Here is a 22110-nt window from a genome sequence, read left to right on the forward strand (position 1 = left end):
GTTACTGGGAAACTCAATCACGACACGTGGTGAGAGGAAGGTTATTACACTGGCCACGCATTGTTATTCACAACACTACGTTTTGTTGGTTTCACTTGACATCTGTGAAAAAGAGCTTCATAGCTCATCGGATTCCTCCAGTTTGAACAGATTCTGATTGGGCCAGCGCATTTTTAACCAAGGCAAAATTTCATTTTTTACAAATACTCTCAAATTAGGATTGTTGTTAAATCAGGACGCTCGTAAGTTGTACCCCTGAGCCCTCATAGGCTACACCTAAACCCGTTGCCGTGTGGGATTGAAAGGTCTGCCGCACGCAATATTTGTACACACTCGTACAAGTACACACGCATCTCTACAGACAAATATAAGACGCGAGACAAAATCCCCCCGAGAGCCTTTAACAGACTGTTGGGGCAAGTGCTGTTAGCGAGCACCTACGAAGGCTGGCACGGCACACGAGGGGGTGGGTTGCCAGCACCACGCCTATCCGCCTTTGTCTCCCGAGTGGCAATGTTTACACACCGCACCACGTACTGATTTGAGGCCGAGTCGAACTAGCGGAAGCCCAGGACTGGTTCAGATAATCGTCACTTGCGTTGGCAGGAATCGAACCCGGATGGCTAGGTTCGTAGCGCAGCGCCGCTGGCCGCTCCCCGACCGCTCCCCGACGGCTCCCCACATACACACAGATACAGACCCCCACACAACACACAGATGCAGACCCCCACACAACACACAGATGCAGACCCCCACACAACACACAGATGCAGACCCCCACACAACACACAGATGCAGACCCCCACACAACACACAGATGCAGACCCCCACACAACACACAGATGCAGACACCCACACAACACACAGATACAGACCCCCACACAACACACAGATGCAGACCCCCACACAACACACAGATGCAGACCCCAACACAACACACAGATACAGACCCCCACACAACACACAGATGCAGACCCCCACACGACACACAGATACAGACCCCCACACAACACACAGATGCAGACCCCCACACAACACACAGATGCAGACCCCCACACAACACACAGATGCAGACACCCACACAACACACAGATACAGACCCCCACACAACACACAGATACAGACCCCCACACAACACACAGATACAGACCCCCACACAACACACAGATACAGACCCCCACACAACACACAGATACAGACACCCACACAACACACAGATGCAGACCCCCACACAACACACAGATACAGACCCCCACACAACACACAGATGCAGACACCCACACAACACACAGATGCAGACCCCCACACAACACACAGATGCAGACCCCCACACAACACACAGATGCAGACACCCACACAACACACAGATACAGACCCCCACACAACACACAGATGCAGACCCCCACACAACACACAGATGCAGACCCCCACACAACACACAGATGCAGACCCCCACACAACACACAGATACAGACCCCCACACAACACACAGATACAGACCCCCACACAACACACAGATACAGACCCCCACACAACACACAGATGCAGACCCCCACACAACACACAGATACAGACCCCCACACAACACACAGATACAGACCCCCACACAACACACAGATACAGACCCCCACACAACACACAGATACAGACCCCCACACAACACACAGATACAGACCCCCACACAACACACAGATACAGACCCCCACACACACACAGATACAGACCCCCACACAACACACAGATACAGACCCCCACACAACACACAGATACAGACCCCCACACACACACACAGATACAGACCCCCACACAACACACAGATACAGACCCCCACACAACACACAGATACAGACCCCCACACAACACACAGATACAGACCCCCACACACACACAGATACAGACCCCCACACAACACACAGATACAGACCCCCACACAACACACAGATACAGACCCCCACACAACACACAGATACAGACCCCCACACAACACACAGATACAGACCCCCACACAACACACAGATACAGACCCCCACACAACACACAGATACAGACCCCCACACAACACACAGATACAGACCCCCACACAACACACAGATGCAGACACCCACACAACACACAGATGCAGACTCCCACACAACACACAGATGCAGACCCCCACACAACACACAGATGCAGACACCCACACAACACACAGATACAGGCCCCCACACAACACACAGATGCAGACCCCCACACAACACACAGATGCAGACCCCCACACAACACACAGATGCAGACCCCCACACAACACACAGATACAGACCCCCACACAACACACAGATACAGATCCCCACACAACACACAGATACAGACCCCCACACAACACACAGATGCAGACCCCCACACAACACACAGATGCAGACCCCCACACAACACACAGATACAGACCCCCACACAACACACAGATACAGACCCCCACACAACACACAGATACAGACCCCCACACACACACACAGATACAGACCCCCACACAACACACAGATACAGACCCCCACACACACACAGATACAGACCCCCACACACACACACAGATACAGACCCCCACACACACACAGATACAGACCCCCACACAACACACAGATACAGACCCCCACACACACACAGATACAGACCCCCACACAACACACAGATACAGACCCCCACACACACACAGATACAGACCCCCACACAACACACAGATACAGACCCCCACACACACACAGATACAGACCCCCACACAACACACAGATACAGACCCCCACACACACACAGATACAGACCCCCACACAACACACAGATACAGACCCCCACACACACACACAGATACAGACCCCCACACAACACACAGATACAGATCCTCACACAACACACAGATACAGACCCCCACACACACACACAGATACAGACCCCCACACACACACACAGATACAGACCCCCACACACACACACAGATACAGACCCCCACACAACACACAGATACAGACCCCCACACAACACACAGATACAGATCCTCACACAACACACAGATACAGACCCCCACACACACACACAGATACAGACCCCCACACAACACACAGATACAGACCCCCACACAACACACAGATACAGACCCCCACACAACACACAGATACAGACCCCCACACAACACACAGATACAGACCCCCACACAACACACAGATACAGACCCCCACACAACACACAGATACAGACCCCCACACACACACACAGATACAGACCCCCACACACACACACAGATACAGACCCCCACACAACACACAGATACAGACCCCCACACACACACACAGATACAGACCCCCACACAACACACAGATACAGATCCTCACACAACACACAGATACAGACCCCCACACACACACACAGATACAGACCCCCACACACACACACAGATACAGACCCCCACACAACACACAGATACAGATCCTCACACAACACACAGATACAGACCCCCACACAACACACAGATACAGACCCCCACACAACACACAGATACAGACCCCCACACACACACACAGATACAGACCCCCACACAACACACAGATACAGACCCCCACACAACACACAGATACAGACCCCCACACAACACACAGACAGACAAGTTGTGCCACCAGCGGCGTTACGGGGCGTGTGCGCCCATGGTTGGGTCACCACTCGCGCGCGTTTCCTGCAATGTGTGCTTCACTCAGCAGCACCGTAGAGATCAGAGGTTCCTAACCCGGGGTGCACGCTGCACCCCCTGGGGTGCACGCTGTACCCCCTAGGGTACGAGATGCCCTTTCTGGGGGTGAGAGACGTGGCCAGATTATTTATAGAAGGTGAGTCGTCGAAAAAAAATTAAGCACGGGCACATATTAAAGTAAAACGACTTTGCTTCATTAAAGCAATGTATTTGTTAATATTATACATTTTTTAACGATTGAGAAACAGAGTGAAAGGCTGCAGTAAAGGTTAAGAACCACTGCTGTCGATATTCACTATCATGGATCGTGATCATTTACATAAAATAAAATTATGAAGATGCTCAATGAATAATTAGAGAAACGTAAGTTAGATGTATTGCACATGTAATGGCTAGCAGACCTCGAGATTTCAATTTAGCTTCTGAACATATTGCCATGCGCAAGTATAGAATGTATTGATCTTAACAAATAAAGGAACCTATTAATATTAAAACAGCAATGACATCAACAAATATTTATTGAAAAATAATTTCATTATATTTTGGGACATTTCAAAGAACGTTATGGAGCAAAAAAAAACTAAATGTATAATCTTCCGTGAACCATTCTTGTTTTACATTTTTACGCTTTTGCATTTGGGTCCCTGGACCTAAATGCGTTTATTCATGAAGAGGGGGACAGGTTCGCGTGACGATCGTGCATTGAACTTGGGGTTGCGTTGGAAAAGTCAGCATTGTTGGGGAGAGGGACATTTGAAAAGGTGGATGAGACGGGTCGTGGAGCCTCTGCCTCTTAGCAAGATTGGAAACGATTTCATTTGTTGAGTAGAATCTCACGCAACCACGAAGCTAAACAATTCAATCACGTCTTAGGGTGAATCTCTACTCGGGTTGTTAAGATCGTTTGCTAATTATGCTTTATAACCGCATTTTTAAAACCGGTTTTTACCGCCCATATAGAACGTCTGGCAATAAACATTCATGATTTCCTTATTAATTTGAACACAAAGGGAACCGCTGTGGTGTGCTGGTTAGCACAGTGGATTTGTAATGAAAAGGACATTGATTATATTCCATGATGGGCCAAGTTTCGTAGATACCACCCCATCCCTGCACGTCCACGCACCAGTCAAACGTGCAGCGTGGGTATGCATGCTACCTCTTCTAAGACGTCTGAACAGCGTGGGGGAGCAGATCACACACCCTCTTGAGCTCCCTCTAGTGGAGGCCCTTCCGCCAGCATTGGTGCGAACAAGCAAGCAAAGCAATTGATAGATTGTATAATTTACCTTTCAATTGAGAAACGAGGGCGCATGTCCCATGCGGTGACTTAGGCCGTCGTGTTGTTTGTACGTTAGCGCGTGGCCAATCAGCACAATCATTACTGAAGTTCCACTGGGAAGGATTACCGGTTCCCGACTCTTTAAACCAGTGATCGATTCTGATAATGGTTACCGGCTCTCGTTTTTAACAACACTAATCTTTACACGTCTACCAGCTGATCAGCAAATAAAACAGCATTCGGGTTTAGATTTACTATCCCAACATTATAACATAACATTGGTGATGGCATTTCTTTCCTTTCCTTTGAGCCACCTCCAATGGCTCAATTTGCAAACAGAAGACACACCAGCATAACTTCACTCCGATTTTTATTTGAGAACGCAGCAGCACATTCCATTCAGAGCTGATCCATCATGCGGTGCGACCTTGTGTGTAAACAGTTTGAAAAGGCGAGACTCTCTCAACATAAATCTATCTGCTTGATGTCAGCACACACCTGAGGACTGATGGCAAAGAATGTTAACACAGAAGGCTCCTCATACTGCCATTTAAAGAGGGCTAACATCCCATTACAGCACCATGGTGAATATGTTAAATAAGAACTAATGCTAAAAGGCAGTCTCGGTGAAGGCAAAGAGAAGCGTGCTGCTCATGCAATGCGAATACTTACCAAGAGTATAATTAATTGCGTACTAATTGGCACGAAATCAGTTTCATAGATCTTCCGCAATATAAATAAAAATTAAACTCAATAATGCAACTGAAAAGCAATGGGGACGCCAGTGTGTTGGGGAGCACATGTTTTATACTAAGGCATACCACCTCCATCCCACTCTCTTTGTTATCATCACACAATTATGGAGCTTGTGAAATCTAGATTTTAATCACGTGGTGGAGAAATGAACTGCGGCAGTTGGCCAGAGCTGTGGATTGACGCCTCGGACATGCAAAGAGTGCAGCTCTCCGAAACGACGGAATAACTCGTTGCAGCGAAATTCACACGCAACCATAATCACACAGCCCTTTGAAGGCCTCCTGGCCATGGGGGTTGTTTGACCGTGCTTCGCCATGTAGGTGTGTGGGCTGGTGAAAGCGGTGGTTACTAGAGGTTCTGATATCACTCACCGCTGATGTTGGCTGCTTACCAGGTGTATAGTGCAGTGCCCTACCCACTGCGCCACGACTCTACCCCACACCGCTCTATATATATTAATGTTATTCTGAGTGATATATTATGTTAATGCACTTTTTAAAAATAATAATCATGATTCCGAAAAAGAATACGTTAACAACTCAAATATAACACTTTCTGTACCATTCTTTGGCAATGTGACGTCTTGAAAGGACTGAAATACAGAAAAGTCACTAAAGTGTAATTAATTATTATCTGGACAAAAATATGTTTGAAGCTTAGATGTAAAAGTTTACGTTATGAAGAGAAGTAAATAATTTGAGGCGTCAACAGATGCTACCATTCACAGCACAACCCCAACCTAAATCATTTTTTGGCAAAGAACATTAAAGCCAAAGGGCAGAATCCAGAGAACATTCAGACCCCCGTTGACTCATTCTCTCTTAAAATTACGTGATCAGGCTGCGGGTTTTCTGAAGAGCCCGTGCCAGGGGCTGCGATTGTAGCTACAACCACAGCACGGTACCACAGCCACTCCACAGCTGTCTCTCCCAAGCTACACCCTGGTGTCCCAAGCTACACCCTGGGTTTATCCGGCAGAGGGCGGCAAACATTGAGGGCACTGCCTGTATGGCGTTGAAGTGGGGCGAAATATGAGAAAAAAAACTGATCTGGAATTTTCTATGACCGGGTCAGGAGTGTAGGAGGTGATTATAGCTGCAGCGAAATGTTGGGTTTCCAAGTCATCTCGAATGTCAACTTTTTAAACGAGACCAAAACAATGCAGGCAACGAGAACTAATTTCAAAATTAATGTTTGCCGTGCCAGATTTGTGTGCTCAATTGAGTCCATAACCGATGGGATGAAAACTGACGCAGGAAGATGCACAAGAGCAAAGCCCTGGGAGAGCAACGACAGAGAAGGCGGCGAAAGATCGGAAGAGGCGGAGGGAAACGCGTGTCGACAGCACATGAGGAATCGCACAATGCTACCGATGATTAATGAGTTCAATGTCTTACGCAGTGGTCAGCATTCGAGAGCGCGAGCGTAATCCCTCTGTGCTACCTGCAGGAGCCCGGGTAACGGAATCACAACAGCATTGCTGCCGCCAAATGACACTGTCGGCCCCGGTGAATAAATGCGGCACTCCCACACGCACCGCACTTTCACGTTCAGACGCAGGATTTGCTCATTCAGTAATTGAGAAAATGTTGCGTTCGTTTGATATCTTCCTTGCTTCAGCCACCCCAGTCGACCGTTGTGGTTATACAGGACCCCTTGGTAACGCCGTACAGTTAAGATGCTGTGTGCGTGAGCACGGAGTTTCTTCGTCAAGGGAGCGCCGGTCACTCCTCCTTGTCGGTTACATTCAGCTGCACGCACCACAAAGCCACACGTTAGACGCAGTGCCGGATTGTCCTCGTAGCAAAAGTAGCTACATATGATACGGGCCCCGCATTCTCAAGGGCCCCGCGCTAAATGCTTTCAAGCTATCAATTCTGCTTCAGTGATTCTGAACTTGCTCTATTATTATAGTACTATACTGCCTTCAACTTTTATGAACGACCAGGTGTTTAAGGTTAGCGATTTGTCATATTATCTGGCTGTATAGCAAATGAAAAAAATACAATTACTTTCTATGCAAGTAAAAAAATTGTGTTTTTATCTTTGTTTTGTTTTATTTATGGCCCCTTTATAACATATGCTACGGGCCCTGCACTAGCTTAATCCGGCACTGGTTAGACGTCGCTCACAAATACAAATATCCCCCGTGTAGCCTTGACATACTGTTGGGGCAAGTGCTGTGAGCGAGCACCTATGAAGGCCGGCACAGCACACGAAGGGGTGGGTGGCCATCACCACGCCCGACCGCCTTTGTCTCCCCAGTGGCGATGTTTTTACACACAGCCCCAGGTACTCGTTTGAGGCCCAAGACCAGTTCAGTTAATCGTCACCGATGCTATGAGCGGAAATCGAACTCGGGATGCCGGCTTCGTAGCGCAGCGTAGCGCAGCATAGCGCTAACTGCTACACGACACACACACAACCCGCGATCCCTTTGCCGTCAATATCCAAGTGTTAGCCCCTTCTTGAAAAACAGCTTCATCAAGGTCGGAGTAATACTGAATCGCACAATTAAGTATATATGGGGCAGTGCTAGAGGTGACACACATTCAAATCCACCCCATTAACGCCTTAATAAGTAAAATCTAAATTCCAAATCTATTCCAATTGTGCTATTCATATTGTGTATTGAAACGAAGTATCCACTCGGAATTATCGCAGGTCAGTGCGACTCTGTGGGAGGACGGCCCTTAATCCACACAGTCGAGGTGGACTTTCACACATGGCCTGCGAGACAGAAATGTCCTTCACATAACAGTGCAATGGATAACTTTCAATTTTCAGAGCTGGAATTTAGCAAAAATGACTTGAAGACAAAAGTTGTATGTAATATTTTTGTGCGCAGTCATCTGTGGCTGGACTGAGACATTCACGACATTTGAGGGCCCAGATTTGAAGTCAGGGTCGCAGCAGTGCCAGCTGAGTGCTTTGACCTATGACCTCTGAGTCACCCGGCCACCTCCAATGCTGTAGATTGTCTGCGGCATTTGGCTCAGATACGTAAACAAAAATGCCAATTCTAGATTTGAAGTTTTCGTGACTGCAAGGATTCATACTCTTTGGTTTTTTCGGTAAAGTCACGTAGGTAAAAATAAATAAAAAGAAAAATAAATAAAATAAAATGTTTTCATTTTATTTATTTTTACCTACGTCACTTTACCGAAAAAAAATGCCAATGTTCATTACAGTGCCTGCCACTTGAACGAACATCCTAATAGCTATAGGTGCCTCAATGCCACTATTACTGCCAACTGTTATTGTGAGTGTTTATTTAATTATAAACCATGACGAGAAAGTGTTGTGGATTCACACTTCAACACACCGGTGGGTTAAAGTAGTGAACTATTTGTTTTTCGTCAACGTGACACATTTTTTACTGATTGGCCGTGTCGGGTGGTGGAGGGTTGTGACACATTTATGAATAACGCGATCTAACCCAAAAACCTTTATTATAAAATAAAATGTAATTAATAAAAACGTCCCATTGCTGTACCTAACTTTTCTGCAGTAATCACCGCACCTGTGTTGACCTTAGAAAGAAAACTGCCAAAAAAATTTCAATTTCAGTAAGTGGAAAGGAAAGTTAAAGCAATTGGTCAAAAAGGTAAAAATCATTAGAACATCGTAATATCTTCAATGATCATTTTAAAAAGAAAAATGCTTCCTTGATCATAACTCAGGGCTGCTATTGTTACACATATATACAGAACGCAGCTGAACGCCATTAACCCTGGCTATCAACTTTCCTGTACTCTGTTGTTGTTGTAAATATAATTTTTTAAAATACACTCCCATAACTTTACGTCTGCAGAATACACATCATTTTTAACGTCGAATACAAACCATATTGACCATTCTACTCACCCTCTCAATTACCGCTCTTTAAAACTAATTGTTCACAAGCGATTCATCTGCTTTGAGTGAACGAGATGAATACGTTTCCGTGGCACTTCCATGAGGACCGCGTTAACGATTTGCACCCCTTCGTAAAACCAAAAAAAAAGAACGGTCTCATAAATCCCCACTTGGAAACATCCCTGAAGAGATTTGTAACGAGGATCTCAGGACTAAGACAAGGGGCTCCCAAGACAAGTTTTGCCTCCGTCTCCTTGAGAACTGAACAAAAACAAAATGTAAATACCCCCACGGATGACGACTCTTCCGGGTGGAGGGAATCTGCACTCGCTACAAGACGACACGAGAGCCGATGCTGTTTTGTTACAGTTGAACGCGTTAAGAGAGGGGCGGTGAGGTGAAGCGTTCAACTGGGAAACAATTCAACATCCGATGCCCCTTTCGTCTTAAAGAAGCTCGTCGCAAAGTAAGCAAGGCAAGGTTTGTGTGTGTGTGTGCTTAGTAACAAAAATGCCTGGACAGTATTGGCATTAATGAAACAACGTGGGAGTTAAAACAAAAAACAATTAAACAAGAATTAAGAGGCGATGGGAAAAATACAAATCATACGAAGGAAAGACACAACAAGTTTATGAAATACAACAAATTTAATGAGGACAAGAAAACAGCATGCTACGTTCACAACGTCAATTAGCTCAAGAACCACATGCTCATTATGTTTTAAGTGTTGAGGAGGGTTATCACTTCAATTCCAACCAAAACGTAATCATAATTCCAACATGCTGACACATCATATTCTGAGGCAAAAAAAATACTTGAACAATGCCCACATGCCAATCGATGTTGCACAACAGTGGAATAACTGGCGCAATCACACATACATATCTGACATACAGTCGGGCACACTGAAGCAAATACGGGCATGCACACAAACACGTTTGCACGTAGGATGGAAAATTATGGACGGGCAAATACGTTGCACATGGAAACGTGTTATGATGATATCAGTAATTTTGGACTTAAGTGAGTGTGCTAGGTGTAAATATGGAGCAACGTCCAATGGAGGGAAATTTTAAATAAAATAACTGAGAGCAAGAATGAAGATAACTCCCGAAAAATAAATCAAGCAATGAATAAATGGAGCAATGAATTGATGAAATAATGAATTAATATCATTACTGATTTTGCAACAAGGTAAAACAAACATTACCTTTGCCATGCAGTGTTTTTTTTTCTAAATCAACCTAAGAGGAAGTAGAGGACATATTCTTTCTTGATAGCAACGGTTGGTTGGAAAGCATTTTAGTCAAAACGGAATTATCAGCTCCGATTTATTGGCTATAAAATGGCCAGGTTTTCTTTTTATCAAGAAATAGCACGGCAAAATTTTACTAAATATTAAATTGAACAAAAAGAGCAAGGATCAGCTGAGAAAGATCCAGCTGAGAGAAGTCTTTCCTGAAGGCCTTGAGGGGCCACTTTGAAGAGCTACTTTCTGCTGTGCGAGTACTTGGGTTTTTTCGAAGTCTCCTCAATCTCCTTTCCCTGCTTGCAGACACTTACGGTGAAGTCGACGGTGTCCTGGCCATACTTGTTCTTCACTACCATGCCATACTTCCCCGTGTCGGCCATTGTGATGTTCTGGATGATGAGGTTCGCGAAACGCCCCTCTTCAAAATTGATGACGTAGTGCTCGCTCTTCGAGAGCACTTTGTCGTTTTTCAGCCACGTGGCCTCTGGCACCGGCTCCCCCGCCACGGAACAAGTCAGGTTCAACGTCTGCACCAAACGGCAAGAGGCAGTTTCCAAGATGACAACGCTTGCAGTGGTGGGGGATGGGGAATGGGCGCAGGTGAAGCAGTTTTAATTTTGACTCAAAGCTTTCGTGACTGCAGGAATTCATATTCTTTGGGTCTTTCGGTAAAGTCACGTCGATAGGTTCAAAGAAAATAACAAAAAACTACGACGTTTCGATTGCAACACAAGCGGTCGTCATCAAGAAATGAATGACGACCGCTTGTGTTGCGATCGAAACGTCGTAGTTTTTTGGTTATTTTATTTGAACCTATCTATGTGACTTTACCGAAAGACCCAAAGAATATAAGTTTTAATTTGAGAAGTGGGGCACAGAATGTAGGTATGCGTTTTGGGCTTCTGTCGCACCATAAGTAGCCGACCGTGTTAATCAGAGGTGCAGGGGTAGGACAAAAAAAGCGAAACACAAAAAGATCTAAAGAAATAAATTTTCATTCTCGATTTGAAAGTGCATAGCTCCCATGGCTTCCAAAGATTGGAAAGGGACAGTGTTCCAGATGGCAGCAGAAGCGCATCTGAAAGCGCGTGATGTGGCGACCCTGTTTGTTCGATGGCTAGCCAGAAGCTGCTGCTGCTGCTGCAAGGATGACTGGAGTTCACACGATGGCGTATGCTCCTTGGTTTATCCGCGTTAAATCCCTCCAACCCACCCACAGCTGCACAGATATCCTAACGCCTGCGTCATTCCCTCCAAGCCACCTACAGCTTCGCAGATATCCTAACGCCTGTCTAAGACCAAATCCTTGACTTATTTACCCTGCAGTTAATCTTGATGATTTAGCTTTATCCTCATCCTTTTTCCTTATCCCTTGGCCAAAACCCTGGCTCGAGTGTCAACTTTAACTGCAGCTATAGTCCTAGCCCAAACAAATTCACATTTAGGCATTAGAAGCATGTGTAAGGTTGTGCTTTGTGTGGTTCAGCACCTCACAGTAAATAAATAATATTTTAGTTTGCGGCCTTGTTAAAAAATGGTAGTAGTTTCATAAAGTTTAATAATTCTACGTATTTATTTTTACAGGATATTTGAAATATTCAAACATCTAAACTTTATTTATTTTTTACTAAAGAAAACAATGCAACAAGAAGGACAAAAACAGATTTCAGAGGTTCCATTCCAATCTAAAGTTCAAACAGCAGCTGCTTTTGTGAATGTCCATCCTTACCTTTCCTTCCATAATGCTGACAACATCAGGCAATCCTCCTACGATCCTGGCATGGTCTGCAAGAACAGCATCGGGCATGGGTTACAAATACGAGACTTTTGCTTAATTCCATTGTTGAAGATTGCTCATAAGAAACACCCACGCTTCTGAGGCAGATATCACCAGGCCATAATCTCTTGCAATTGAAATAACAGCGTAAAGACAAACCTTCACACTTGCAGACGAGCCAACACACACGCATGCAAGTGTATCATGACAACTGATATGTCACTTAAATAATCCGTGCCTCGATAGCAGCAACGTCTGTCTGCAGGACACGCACGCGCACTGACGCGACTTTTCATTTTCGCGGATGCACTTATCCTCTCCGAGAGCCTCAAAGATTATGACATACAGCAGCGAGATATCAGCACAAACACGATCACCGACTCTTGTGTCACACGACATCTCTTGACAGCGGGGATCACATCATGTCACAATATAGCGCTAAAGCCAGGCTCAGCTGCCTATATTGTCAACGTGCTCAAAGAATGGTACGAATGCCTTTGCCGTGAGTGGCTTGGATGAGGGTAAAAGACTGCCAGGCTGCAAATCATTCTGAGAGAACAATGCGCGCAATGTTGTGACACAAAGACCCCCCCGTGTAGCCCTAACAGACTGTTGGGGAAAGTGCTGTTTGCGAGCACCTATGAAGGCCGGCACATGAGGGGTGGGTAGCCAGCACCACGCCCGGCCGCCTTTGTCTCCCCAATAGCGATGTTTACACACTGCTACACCAGCTACTCATCGGAGGTTGAGTCGAGCTAGGGGAGGCCCCCGGAACGGTTCAGATGATCGTCACCGATGTTGGCCGTGAGCGGGAATCAAACTCGGGCCGATGGGTTCGTAGCGCAGCGTAGCGCTAACCGCTGCACCACCGCTCCCCACACACACACACAGGCACTGTTGGTTAAGGGAATTCGTAAACACTGCACCCTCGCCTCACTGTACTCACTTTTATCTGCATTGGCAGCAAGCCTGTCCAAAAATGAAGAACATTCGCAGTCAAATGTTAAATAAAGACACAAACTGGCAAACGCGACATAAATAATACGTGCACAGCCTGATGTGTCGACCCACTGCTGGACGACATCCTGACCCACGCCTGGCGGGCCGCGATGTGTATTCGACCATACTTCACGTTTGCCAGTGTGGGTTGTGGTGTACAGAACAAGGCGGGTAGGTGGGGGTGGGTAGGTGGGGGGGGGGAGTTAAGAAAAACGATCAACTTTTGCTGCCCTGCACCTCAACTGCGCACAACGCCTGTTACACCGCGTGTGGTGTTCACCCATCTGAGTGCTCTCCAGGGTCAACCCTGCTTAGCTGCCCAGATCTGACGGGATAGGGCGCATCCCAGGCGATCTGGCCATCGGGAGAAACCCAAGAGCGCCACGCTTCACGCTGCTCCCCCTCGTAGAGTTAGAATGCACGCGCAGCGACGGTGCTCACGGAAGGGCGAGTGAGAATTGCGGCCGCTGTTTGTGGGTTTGACCCCCAGCGTGAGAGTGTTTGTAGCACGCCGACTCACTCGAGCTTCTGGTACTCTTCCAGCAAGCTAGCGAAGGCTGCGAACGAAAGGAAATGAAATTCACGCAATTTAGAGCGGACAAACCAAAAAAGAAAAGGCGGTTAAAGAAAATGCATTCAGGCGTTCTTATTTCAAAACAATCCTGCAAGCTATAACTTTAAAAAGAGTGGGCGCTCCCTTACGCTGTACGTAGGAGTCTATCTGAAGATATAAACAGCCAGACAGCCACACAGGCAAAAACAAGACACTGGTGATCCCGTAAAGCGCAAAGGGGGCGAACAGAACAATAAAATACACATCTAGGAAGCGCGCAGAGACGACAAGAGAACTCGTCGAGACCAACATTCTATTTCTCATGTTGCAGACGGCTACCCCGCCAGCATCCCGGACGCGTGGCAAGTTACCTTTCCCGGAGAGGTCAATGGAGAGTTTGACCGTCTCGGTGCTGCCTGTAGCCTCCAGCCGGTACGTGCCCTTGTCCTTGTCGACGGGAGCTTTAATCTTCAGCCACAGCTCCGTGTCCGAGCTGCCGAACTCCAGCCGCTCCGACTTGGTGAGTTTGCTCTCCCTGCTCCGCCGTCACGCCAGTGGGGACCAGTCACCCGCTGTGCATTAGGTTGGACTGCGCAAGAGCCACTTGTGCACTAGTCGTGGCGCGCAATTAATGTTCGCTTGAAGCAAAGGGTGTGGGATCCGTGGGTGTTCGCGAAATCGGTCGACAAGTCAAGCGCGCACTATCTTACGAGGCAGATTCGTTAGAAACGTTGTAAAATCTGGACTGCAATGTGCGAAATGCGGGTTTTTGTGACGCTGTCAACGATCACTTACGCGTGGAACCAGGCGCTCTTCACCTCGGGAAGGCAGTGCTTGATGGTGGAATGAATGCGGACTCCCTCCTCCGTGGCCTGAGCTTTCAGTGCTGCGGCCGACTTGACTGCGAGGGATGCAGAGGGCAGTGGGAACAACGATGGCAAGGGCGGCATGGGTGGGCAGAGCACGGCAAGGCACAGTGCGCACATATCTACACGCGTTGCCAATCACTGTCCCTACATCCCAGAAGAATGTTCAGTTTGTAATAAATGAGTTAAGGGTGGCGGAATCAATCCCAGGTCTGATTTTTTTTTATATTCCATAAAATGTGTTTAATTCCACATCCTCCCTCGCATCGTACATTGCGACATCCTGACGTTCTGGACGGCATTACCAGGGGCATCAACGATATCAGACGCACCGCACTCATCAGAGTAGGCGGGGTGGGTGGCCAGGTCATTGCCGTTCTGGGCTCAGGTATTTAAGACTGTTCTAAGGTTTATGAATGGACCTCATGAGCTTATAGCTCTGATTCTCCAGCGCTGAGATTGGGCTCAATATATATTACTAGCATTTTGCCCGTCCAAGGACGGGTGTATTGCAGTAAATCTGAAACTTGCAAGCATCAATGCGTGTGCAATTTGTAAGGGCGCGGTGTTAATTTGGAGGACGTCACCTTATAATGATTATTAATTAGAGGGGCTGTTCGATGTGGAGTGACGTCACGAGCGTTAAGGACAGACATTCCTGGGTGATTATATCAGGTATGTTATACAGCATGGGGGTATCTCAGTAGTTCTGTGATATCTGCTTCTGTGGGACAGTCCCTAACACTTACGAGTGTTGGCACTGATCTGCAGTGAAAAAGCAATTGCAGGGCTCTGCAGTAGAAACGTCACCTCAATACGAGATGCCGATTTGAGTACAACAGGATGTAAACTGGTAAAACGACAAGTTAAATTGCGAGAGAGACAACATTATTCATGCCATAGGTGCATTCTAGTTATTTATGGGAATCGGCACACACGTACGCAGTCAGAATCAGAGTTTGTATTTATCCTGGAGGAACGCGATGAGCTATAAAGTTATTTTTCACAGATGTCCAGTAGGGGAGGGTAAGAACGTTACAACAGCACACAGTACAAAAACGTGATAGTAGTGTAGAGTACAAGAAATGTAAACAAATCAGCCACACACATACAAATACAACTTAACCATCCCCATCCTACCAGGCAAATCCCACTGAGGTATTAACTTATTTTTCAGAAGCAACCTGGCCACAAATGATAGCTCAACAAAGTGGCCCGTCATTTGGACATTTATAGCACCAAAATAATCGAAATTATCTCAATGCCCGTTTCTAAATGTGGCGCGACAAAACCAGAGGACCCGGAGGAAAAAAAATCCACGCCGTGGAGCCAATGTACCGGAGCAGTGCAGAATGGATGACTCGTCGATTGCGGGTGTTTAGTGATTCATCCAGAACAAAAAAGTGAGATGGGGAGCTAGAAACGGCAAGGGAGAGCCCACACCAACTCACCAATCATTTTGCAGACTTCCTTAATGACTTCATCAAAAGCTGCCAAAACAAGACCACACCAACAGACACATCTTGCTGACAATCTCGTCATCATCTGTAAATAATATCTATGACTTTCAATATCAATGACTCACAGTTTCGTGAGGTGGTTGAATTATGAACAATCATCACCTCTTATACATATATAACATTTTAACATATTCTCTGCAGTATACATCGGTGTCTAAACATAGATTACATTATTAATTGCACACGTGGGTTACAAATCAGAGTGTTGTTGACAAACGCGGTGTCGCACCGTGGCAACGTGGATGATTGTAGGGTGGTATCGCTCCATGATTGTACCCAGAGCTGGGCAGTATTTTAAATACATTTTACTGTTTTATATTTTCTTCATCACTATCAATAATGCATTAATACGCATAGCATTGACAGTGCATTGCATGTAGGTCAAAAGGTTACAAAGTAAAGGTGGTGAAAATTGTCCAAAGTAACATTTTACGTCTTATATCCCATGTACATTTGCAAGGGCATTTTGTAATTAAAATAGTTTTTTTATTGCAGTATTTTGTAGTTCTGTATTTTCCAAATACAATTCAAAACGCAGCACATTTCTTCACGTGGCAGCTACTCCAATTATCAAGGAATTCAGCGTGTGCAGGATAAACACAGACAGGTGACACGTGTATATGGGTGTCTCTGTGCCTACATGTGTCTTTGTCTTATCTTATCTAAATGAGATTCATATAGCGCCTTTACAAAGGCAGCAATTATACAATAGCACATAGCGCGACAATAATTTTAAATAAACAATTGGGTTATTGTACGTGGTGTAATGTTGAAGCAGCTAGAGCAAGATGGATCGATAAAGAGGGATTGGGATAGGCCTGGTCGTAGTTGGGGGGCGACAGAAAGCTGGGGGGGGGGCGGGGGGAGGGGTGCTGAAAGGTGATCAACCAACACTGCATTGGGAAGACAAAGGGGGCAGCGGGGGGCCGCGGGGGGCAGCGGGGGGCAGTGGGGGGGGGGGCTGGAGCCAGGAGAGAGAAGGGTGCCACGGCTACGGAGTCCCCCACATCACCGCCGCCGACGTCTGCGACATCCGTGCAGCGCAGCAGCGGACTGTTTGTGTGTCTGTATTTGCATCTCTTGGTACCTTTAATCTCAAACGCGCGTGTGGATATTTCGGATATACAGGGTGCTTCAAATGTGTTTTTTTTGTAACACTTCTGAGAATGTGCGACAACGCCACGAGAAATGTTGTGCCTCCGGGCTCTGGAGACCACCTGGAGGAAATTCCAGGCACGCGTTGACGACGATGGCGACCAAGTGGGAGAGACTATTTGACTTTGTGTAGCTAATAACATGACATTTGTTATCATGTAACAGTGTATTGTTCGTTCTTTTCGCCATTAAAAACGATAGTCCCATATAAGCGTTAACATTTTTTTAAGCACCCTGGACGGTATTTTCAGACACTTATAAATGTATTTTTTTAACTTATATTTTACCATATGTTGGTGGAGTGGTGGCACAGCGGTTCGTGCACCAGCGCGTTTGGACCTGGCAAGACCAGACTTCAATTCCCGGCCACGGCGAACATAGGCCGCAAGTGATGTCCCAAACAGCCCTGGGCCTCCTCCCTTCATCAACCCGCACTGACCAGCACGGCGAAGTATGGTCAAACAAACCTCGCGACTGGCATGGGAGGGCCTTTATCCACCCGAGGATTGAAACAGAGGGCTGTAAATTATGACAATCGTTGTACGTTATGTTTTGCTACCAATGAACGGTTCCTGTGACTTGTCAGCCATACGAGGCACCGCACTACAATAACCGTGTTAGTGCACGAAGTGCAAATGAATTATTCTGCCATTTATTTTCGTATTTATGCACGAAACAATATACATAACTCAGCCTATATTGGGTCTCAAAACGGTGTTTTAGGGGTGTTTTGGGGAACATTCGACCGATTAAATGTCATCATTTTCAATTTTGCATCGTATTTAGGCGTTCCAAATACACGTCACAACGGATGCCCTTTGCCTTGCTCTGGTGGCCAATGAGGGCGGGATGGTGGCGTGCGCCGAGCGAGCGAGCGAGCCGCGGGGAGCTTCACTCACTCTTGCCGGTGAACTGCAGGACGCTCGAGTCGGCCCCTCGCTCGTCCTTCAGCTGGAGCTTGTACACCCCCGCGTCACGCTTGGTGATCTGCAAACGGGCCGCCAAGCGTCACTCGTCATCGTTCCACCCTCACCCCCGGCGGGCGCGTCGTCGTTCGTTTGCCATTAATCACGTTCGCGAACTTCACACGCGCGTGCGGTGTGTGTGTGGTGTGTGTGTGTGCGGTGTGTGTGTGTGCGGTGTGTGTGTGGTGTGTGTGTGTGTGTGTTGTGTGTGTGGTGTGTGTTGTGTGTGTGTGATTTGTGTGTGTGGTGTGTGTGTGCGGTGTGTGTGTGTGGTGTGTGTGTGCGGTGTGTGTGTATTGTGTGTGGTGTGTGTGTGTGTGTATTGTGTGTGTGTGGTGTGTGTGTGTGCGGTGTGTGTCTGTGTGGTGTGTGTGTGCGGTGTGTGTGTGTGGTGTGTGTGTGTGCGGTGTGTGTCTGTGTGGTGTGTGTGTGTGCGGTGTGTGTGTGCGGTGTGTGTGCGGTGTGTGTGTGTTTGCGGCGAGTGCGTGTGCGGCGTGTGTGTGTGTGGTGTGTGTGTGTGCGGTGTGTGTGGTGTGTGTGTGCGGTGTGTGTGGTGTGTGTGTGCGTGCGGTGTGTGTGCTTGTGGTGTGTGTGCGTGCGGTGTGTGTGTGTGTGAAATTATCTGCAATCAATGGTGGTCCCCCCCGTCGAGTGACGGCGATGTTTGCTTTTCCTTCGACCGCACGGCTCGCTGCCGAACTTTTTTTCTTCCCATTCTCCCGCGTGCTTTATCACCTTTCGTTTAATTAAGCGGGGCCATGGGAGGACGAAAAAAAACCCTGCTCGTTGGAACTTAGTTCGCACTCCTGCCCCAGCAGACGAGGGCTTTCCGTCGAAGCCACCCCCAGGTGACCTCAGTTCACCGGAATGTGACTCCATCTCCTCTGTTTCCACTATCACCTGGAACTGCCTTCCCGCAGCTGTCCATGCCGTCGACTCCATTAAGCAAAACAAAGTTACGTTTCATACTTTACCCAGGATACCCACGTTTCCACTTGCTTCGTGCAGCATCTTGAGATGAATGTTTTTTTTCTTCATTAAATCCAAATACTATTTTATATTGATCACGTGCTCTCAGCAAAGTCCACCAATCAGTGGCCTGGCCTACAGGATGCGCACCGCCACGCCTGGCCACTGCCGTACGCAACCGACTTTTCAAAAGTCCTCAGGCTTCGTGTCCGCTGCTCGCACAAACCTTGGCGATGTGCAGAGAGATGATTCCATCCTTAAAGTCGTGCTTCTCATCCACCATGATCTGCTTGCCGTCCTTGAACCACACGGCACTGGTCTGCTTCTTGATGTTCGACACCTGTGTGAAGGACAACCGCGGCGTCATTGTCTCCCTCGGAACGGACCGAGCCACACGGATGTCCCCGTGCCAAAGATCGCGCGTGCACAAGCGACTTGCTGCTCGCGAGTGTGGTCGAGCATTTTATCGATTACGATATTTTGTTTCACAATGACGCACGGTCGTGTTTGTCAATCCGCTGCTGGATGAAGGCTTCTTCCCACCCCACGCCGTGCCTGTCGCGTGAGTTCGTTTGACCGTACTCAACCACGCTGGGCAGTGCGGGTTGGTGGTGGGAGGGTGGGGAGGCCCAGGACCGGTTCAGATATCACTCGCCATCTATGTTAGCCTCGACTAAGAATCGAACTCAGGTTGCCAGGTTCATAGCGCAGTGCGCTAACCTTGCCTCTACCACTCCACCCACTTAATGTGTTGATTGGATTAAAGGAGGTCTGGTTACAAACCATGTGCCCAATCATTTAGCGCCTGCATATTTCTGTGACCTGTCAGATATACAGAGGCTGTCAACAACTCTCAAATTATACGATGCCTGAAGTTTGTGGATCCAAGGCACGGAGATGTTTGCCAGCATTGCACCAAGACTTTGGATCGCACTGCCTGTGAACATCAACGAGTCTACGAGTGTTGACATCTGTAATACAAATCCCAAGACTCGTTTTTTCACACGAGTTTTCTTTCAAGAAACAGTCTTATTTTACTGCAGGAGGCTTTTGTTTTTTTTGTGTCGTCGCTTAATGTTGTCTATTTTTTGTTTGCATCATTGTTTGTGTTATTTATCGTCATTCGATAATGCACACCTAGATGTTTGCTAAAATATTGGGAGTGCATTACAAGAAAAATGTTCGTCATTATTATTATTGTCTAATGTATTTTTATTTAGGCTTGCACCGCATGCTGTTTGGCACGATGTCCGACGTTTCACTCCACGTGCTGTGAGCATCTTTAGGAATTAGATCTCCCAGCACTTGGAGCGAAATATGGGACCTCGTAGCCAACAAAATCAGAATGTTTATTAATACTGGAGGAATCTGACGGGCTATAAAGCAATTTTTTATTTTTAGAAAATAAGACACGGTAGAACCCGAACGCATATTGGACAGTTATACAGCACAACTGCAACAACAACAAAACCGACGCAGTGGTAGGATTTGTCTTGACTCTCTGGTGGGGAGCGCAACATTGCACCTTGCAGATGAGACGCACGTTACAGTCCTCCATGACCTCCCAGTGAGCCTGCTCCACCACGTAAGGCCCTGGATCAGAATCAGAATATGGATTTATACTGGAGGAATCCGATGAAACAATCAAGCTCTTTTTCACAGATGGTCCAGCAGATACACGGACGGGCAAGGGAGCTGAATTATTTGTAATAATAATAATGATGCCTTTTATTTACCCAGGGAAGCCTCACTGAGGCTCAACACTCTTTTGCAGATGAGTCCTGCATTTTGGCCAATTTGACCAATTCTGTAAACGGATGTCTGGCTCAATGTGGAAAGAAACCAGGGAGGGAAAAAAACAATAAAAAACGATGGGATAACACTCAAAGCTCTGCAAAGATAGATTCAAAAATCCATTGCCAAACTACAATCTCGTGGCCACCTCGAAGCCCAAGCCTACAGCACTTGCTATTCCCACGCAGTCTCCCATCCATGTGCTGTATTAACCAGGCTCAACGCTGTTTAGCTTTGGAGATCTGATAAGATCGCGCACATTCAGGGTTATTTTGTCATCGATCTTTTTTTTGGCCAGTTGCATAAAACGACGTAAGCTATTTTTCGTGTGTTTTTTACCTTGCAACCTTGTAACGTTTTACTTAAAATAAACCCAACCGAAACATTCTACTTAAATGGTCTTGTGCATAAAAGCCACTACTATCTCACGACACAAAGACAATGTTGTTGGTTGTGGATCAACTTAACAATAAATGTGATGACTGCAACATCACAAGCATTGCTAAAATTGAAACGTCTTCAATACCACCCGATGACTCAATGAAGCTAGGTGTGACGGCAATTTGAGAAAAAAACATATTTTTGTTTAATTAGTTTTAATAACCAAAAAACTTAACACATTCACCAATAGCGCTGCCTTTAAGGCCTTTAA

At 46.8% G+C, this 22110-nt stretch overlaps 1 protein-coding gene across 1 annotated transcript in view; it reads right to left on the bottom strand.

Moving 5' to 3' along the window:
- Positions 1–10799: 10799 nt before the first annotated feature.
- The window catches only part of LOC144935727 (myomesin-1-like), a 56646-nt gene continuing 45335 nt past the window's right edge, over positions 10800–22110 (bottom strand). The window contains exons 26-35 of the mRNA XM_078862466.1: positions 21190–21257; positions 19891–20004; positions 18630–18717; positions 16507–16545; positions 14985–15090; positions 14561–14724; positions 14157–14193; positions 13584–13606; positions 12590–12645; positions 10800–11387 (exon numbers count right to left, since the gene is read on the bottom strand). Of these exons, the coding sequence (XP_078718592.1) occupies positions 11097–11387; positions 12590–12645; positions 13584–13606; positions 14157–14193; positions 14561–14724; positions 14985–15090; positions 16507–16545; positions 18630–18717; positions 19891–20004; positions 21190–21257 (986 nt within the window). The 3' untranslated portion in view covers positions 10800–11096. The remainder of the gene's footprint in view (positions 11388–12589; positions 12646–13583; positions 13607–14156; positions 14194–14560; positions 14725–14984; positions 15091–16506; positions 16546–18629; positions 18718–19890; positions 20005–21189; positions 21258–22110) is intronic.

Source organism: Lampetra fluviatilis, chromosome 14 (genome assembly GCF_964198595.1).
Source record: "Lampetra fluviatilis chromosome 14, kcLamFluv1.1, whole genome shotgun sequence".
In the NCBI taxonomy this organism is placed as follows: Eukaryota; Metazoa; Chordata; class Hyperoartia; order Petromyzontiformes; family Petromyzontidae; genus Lampetra; species Lampetra fluviatilis.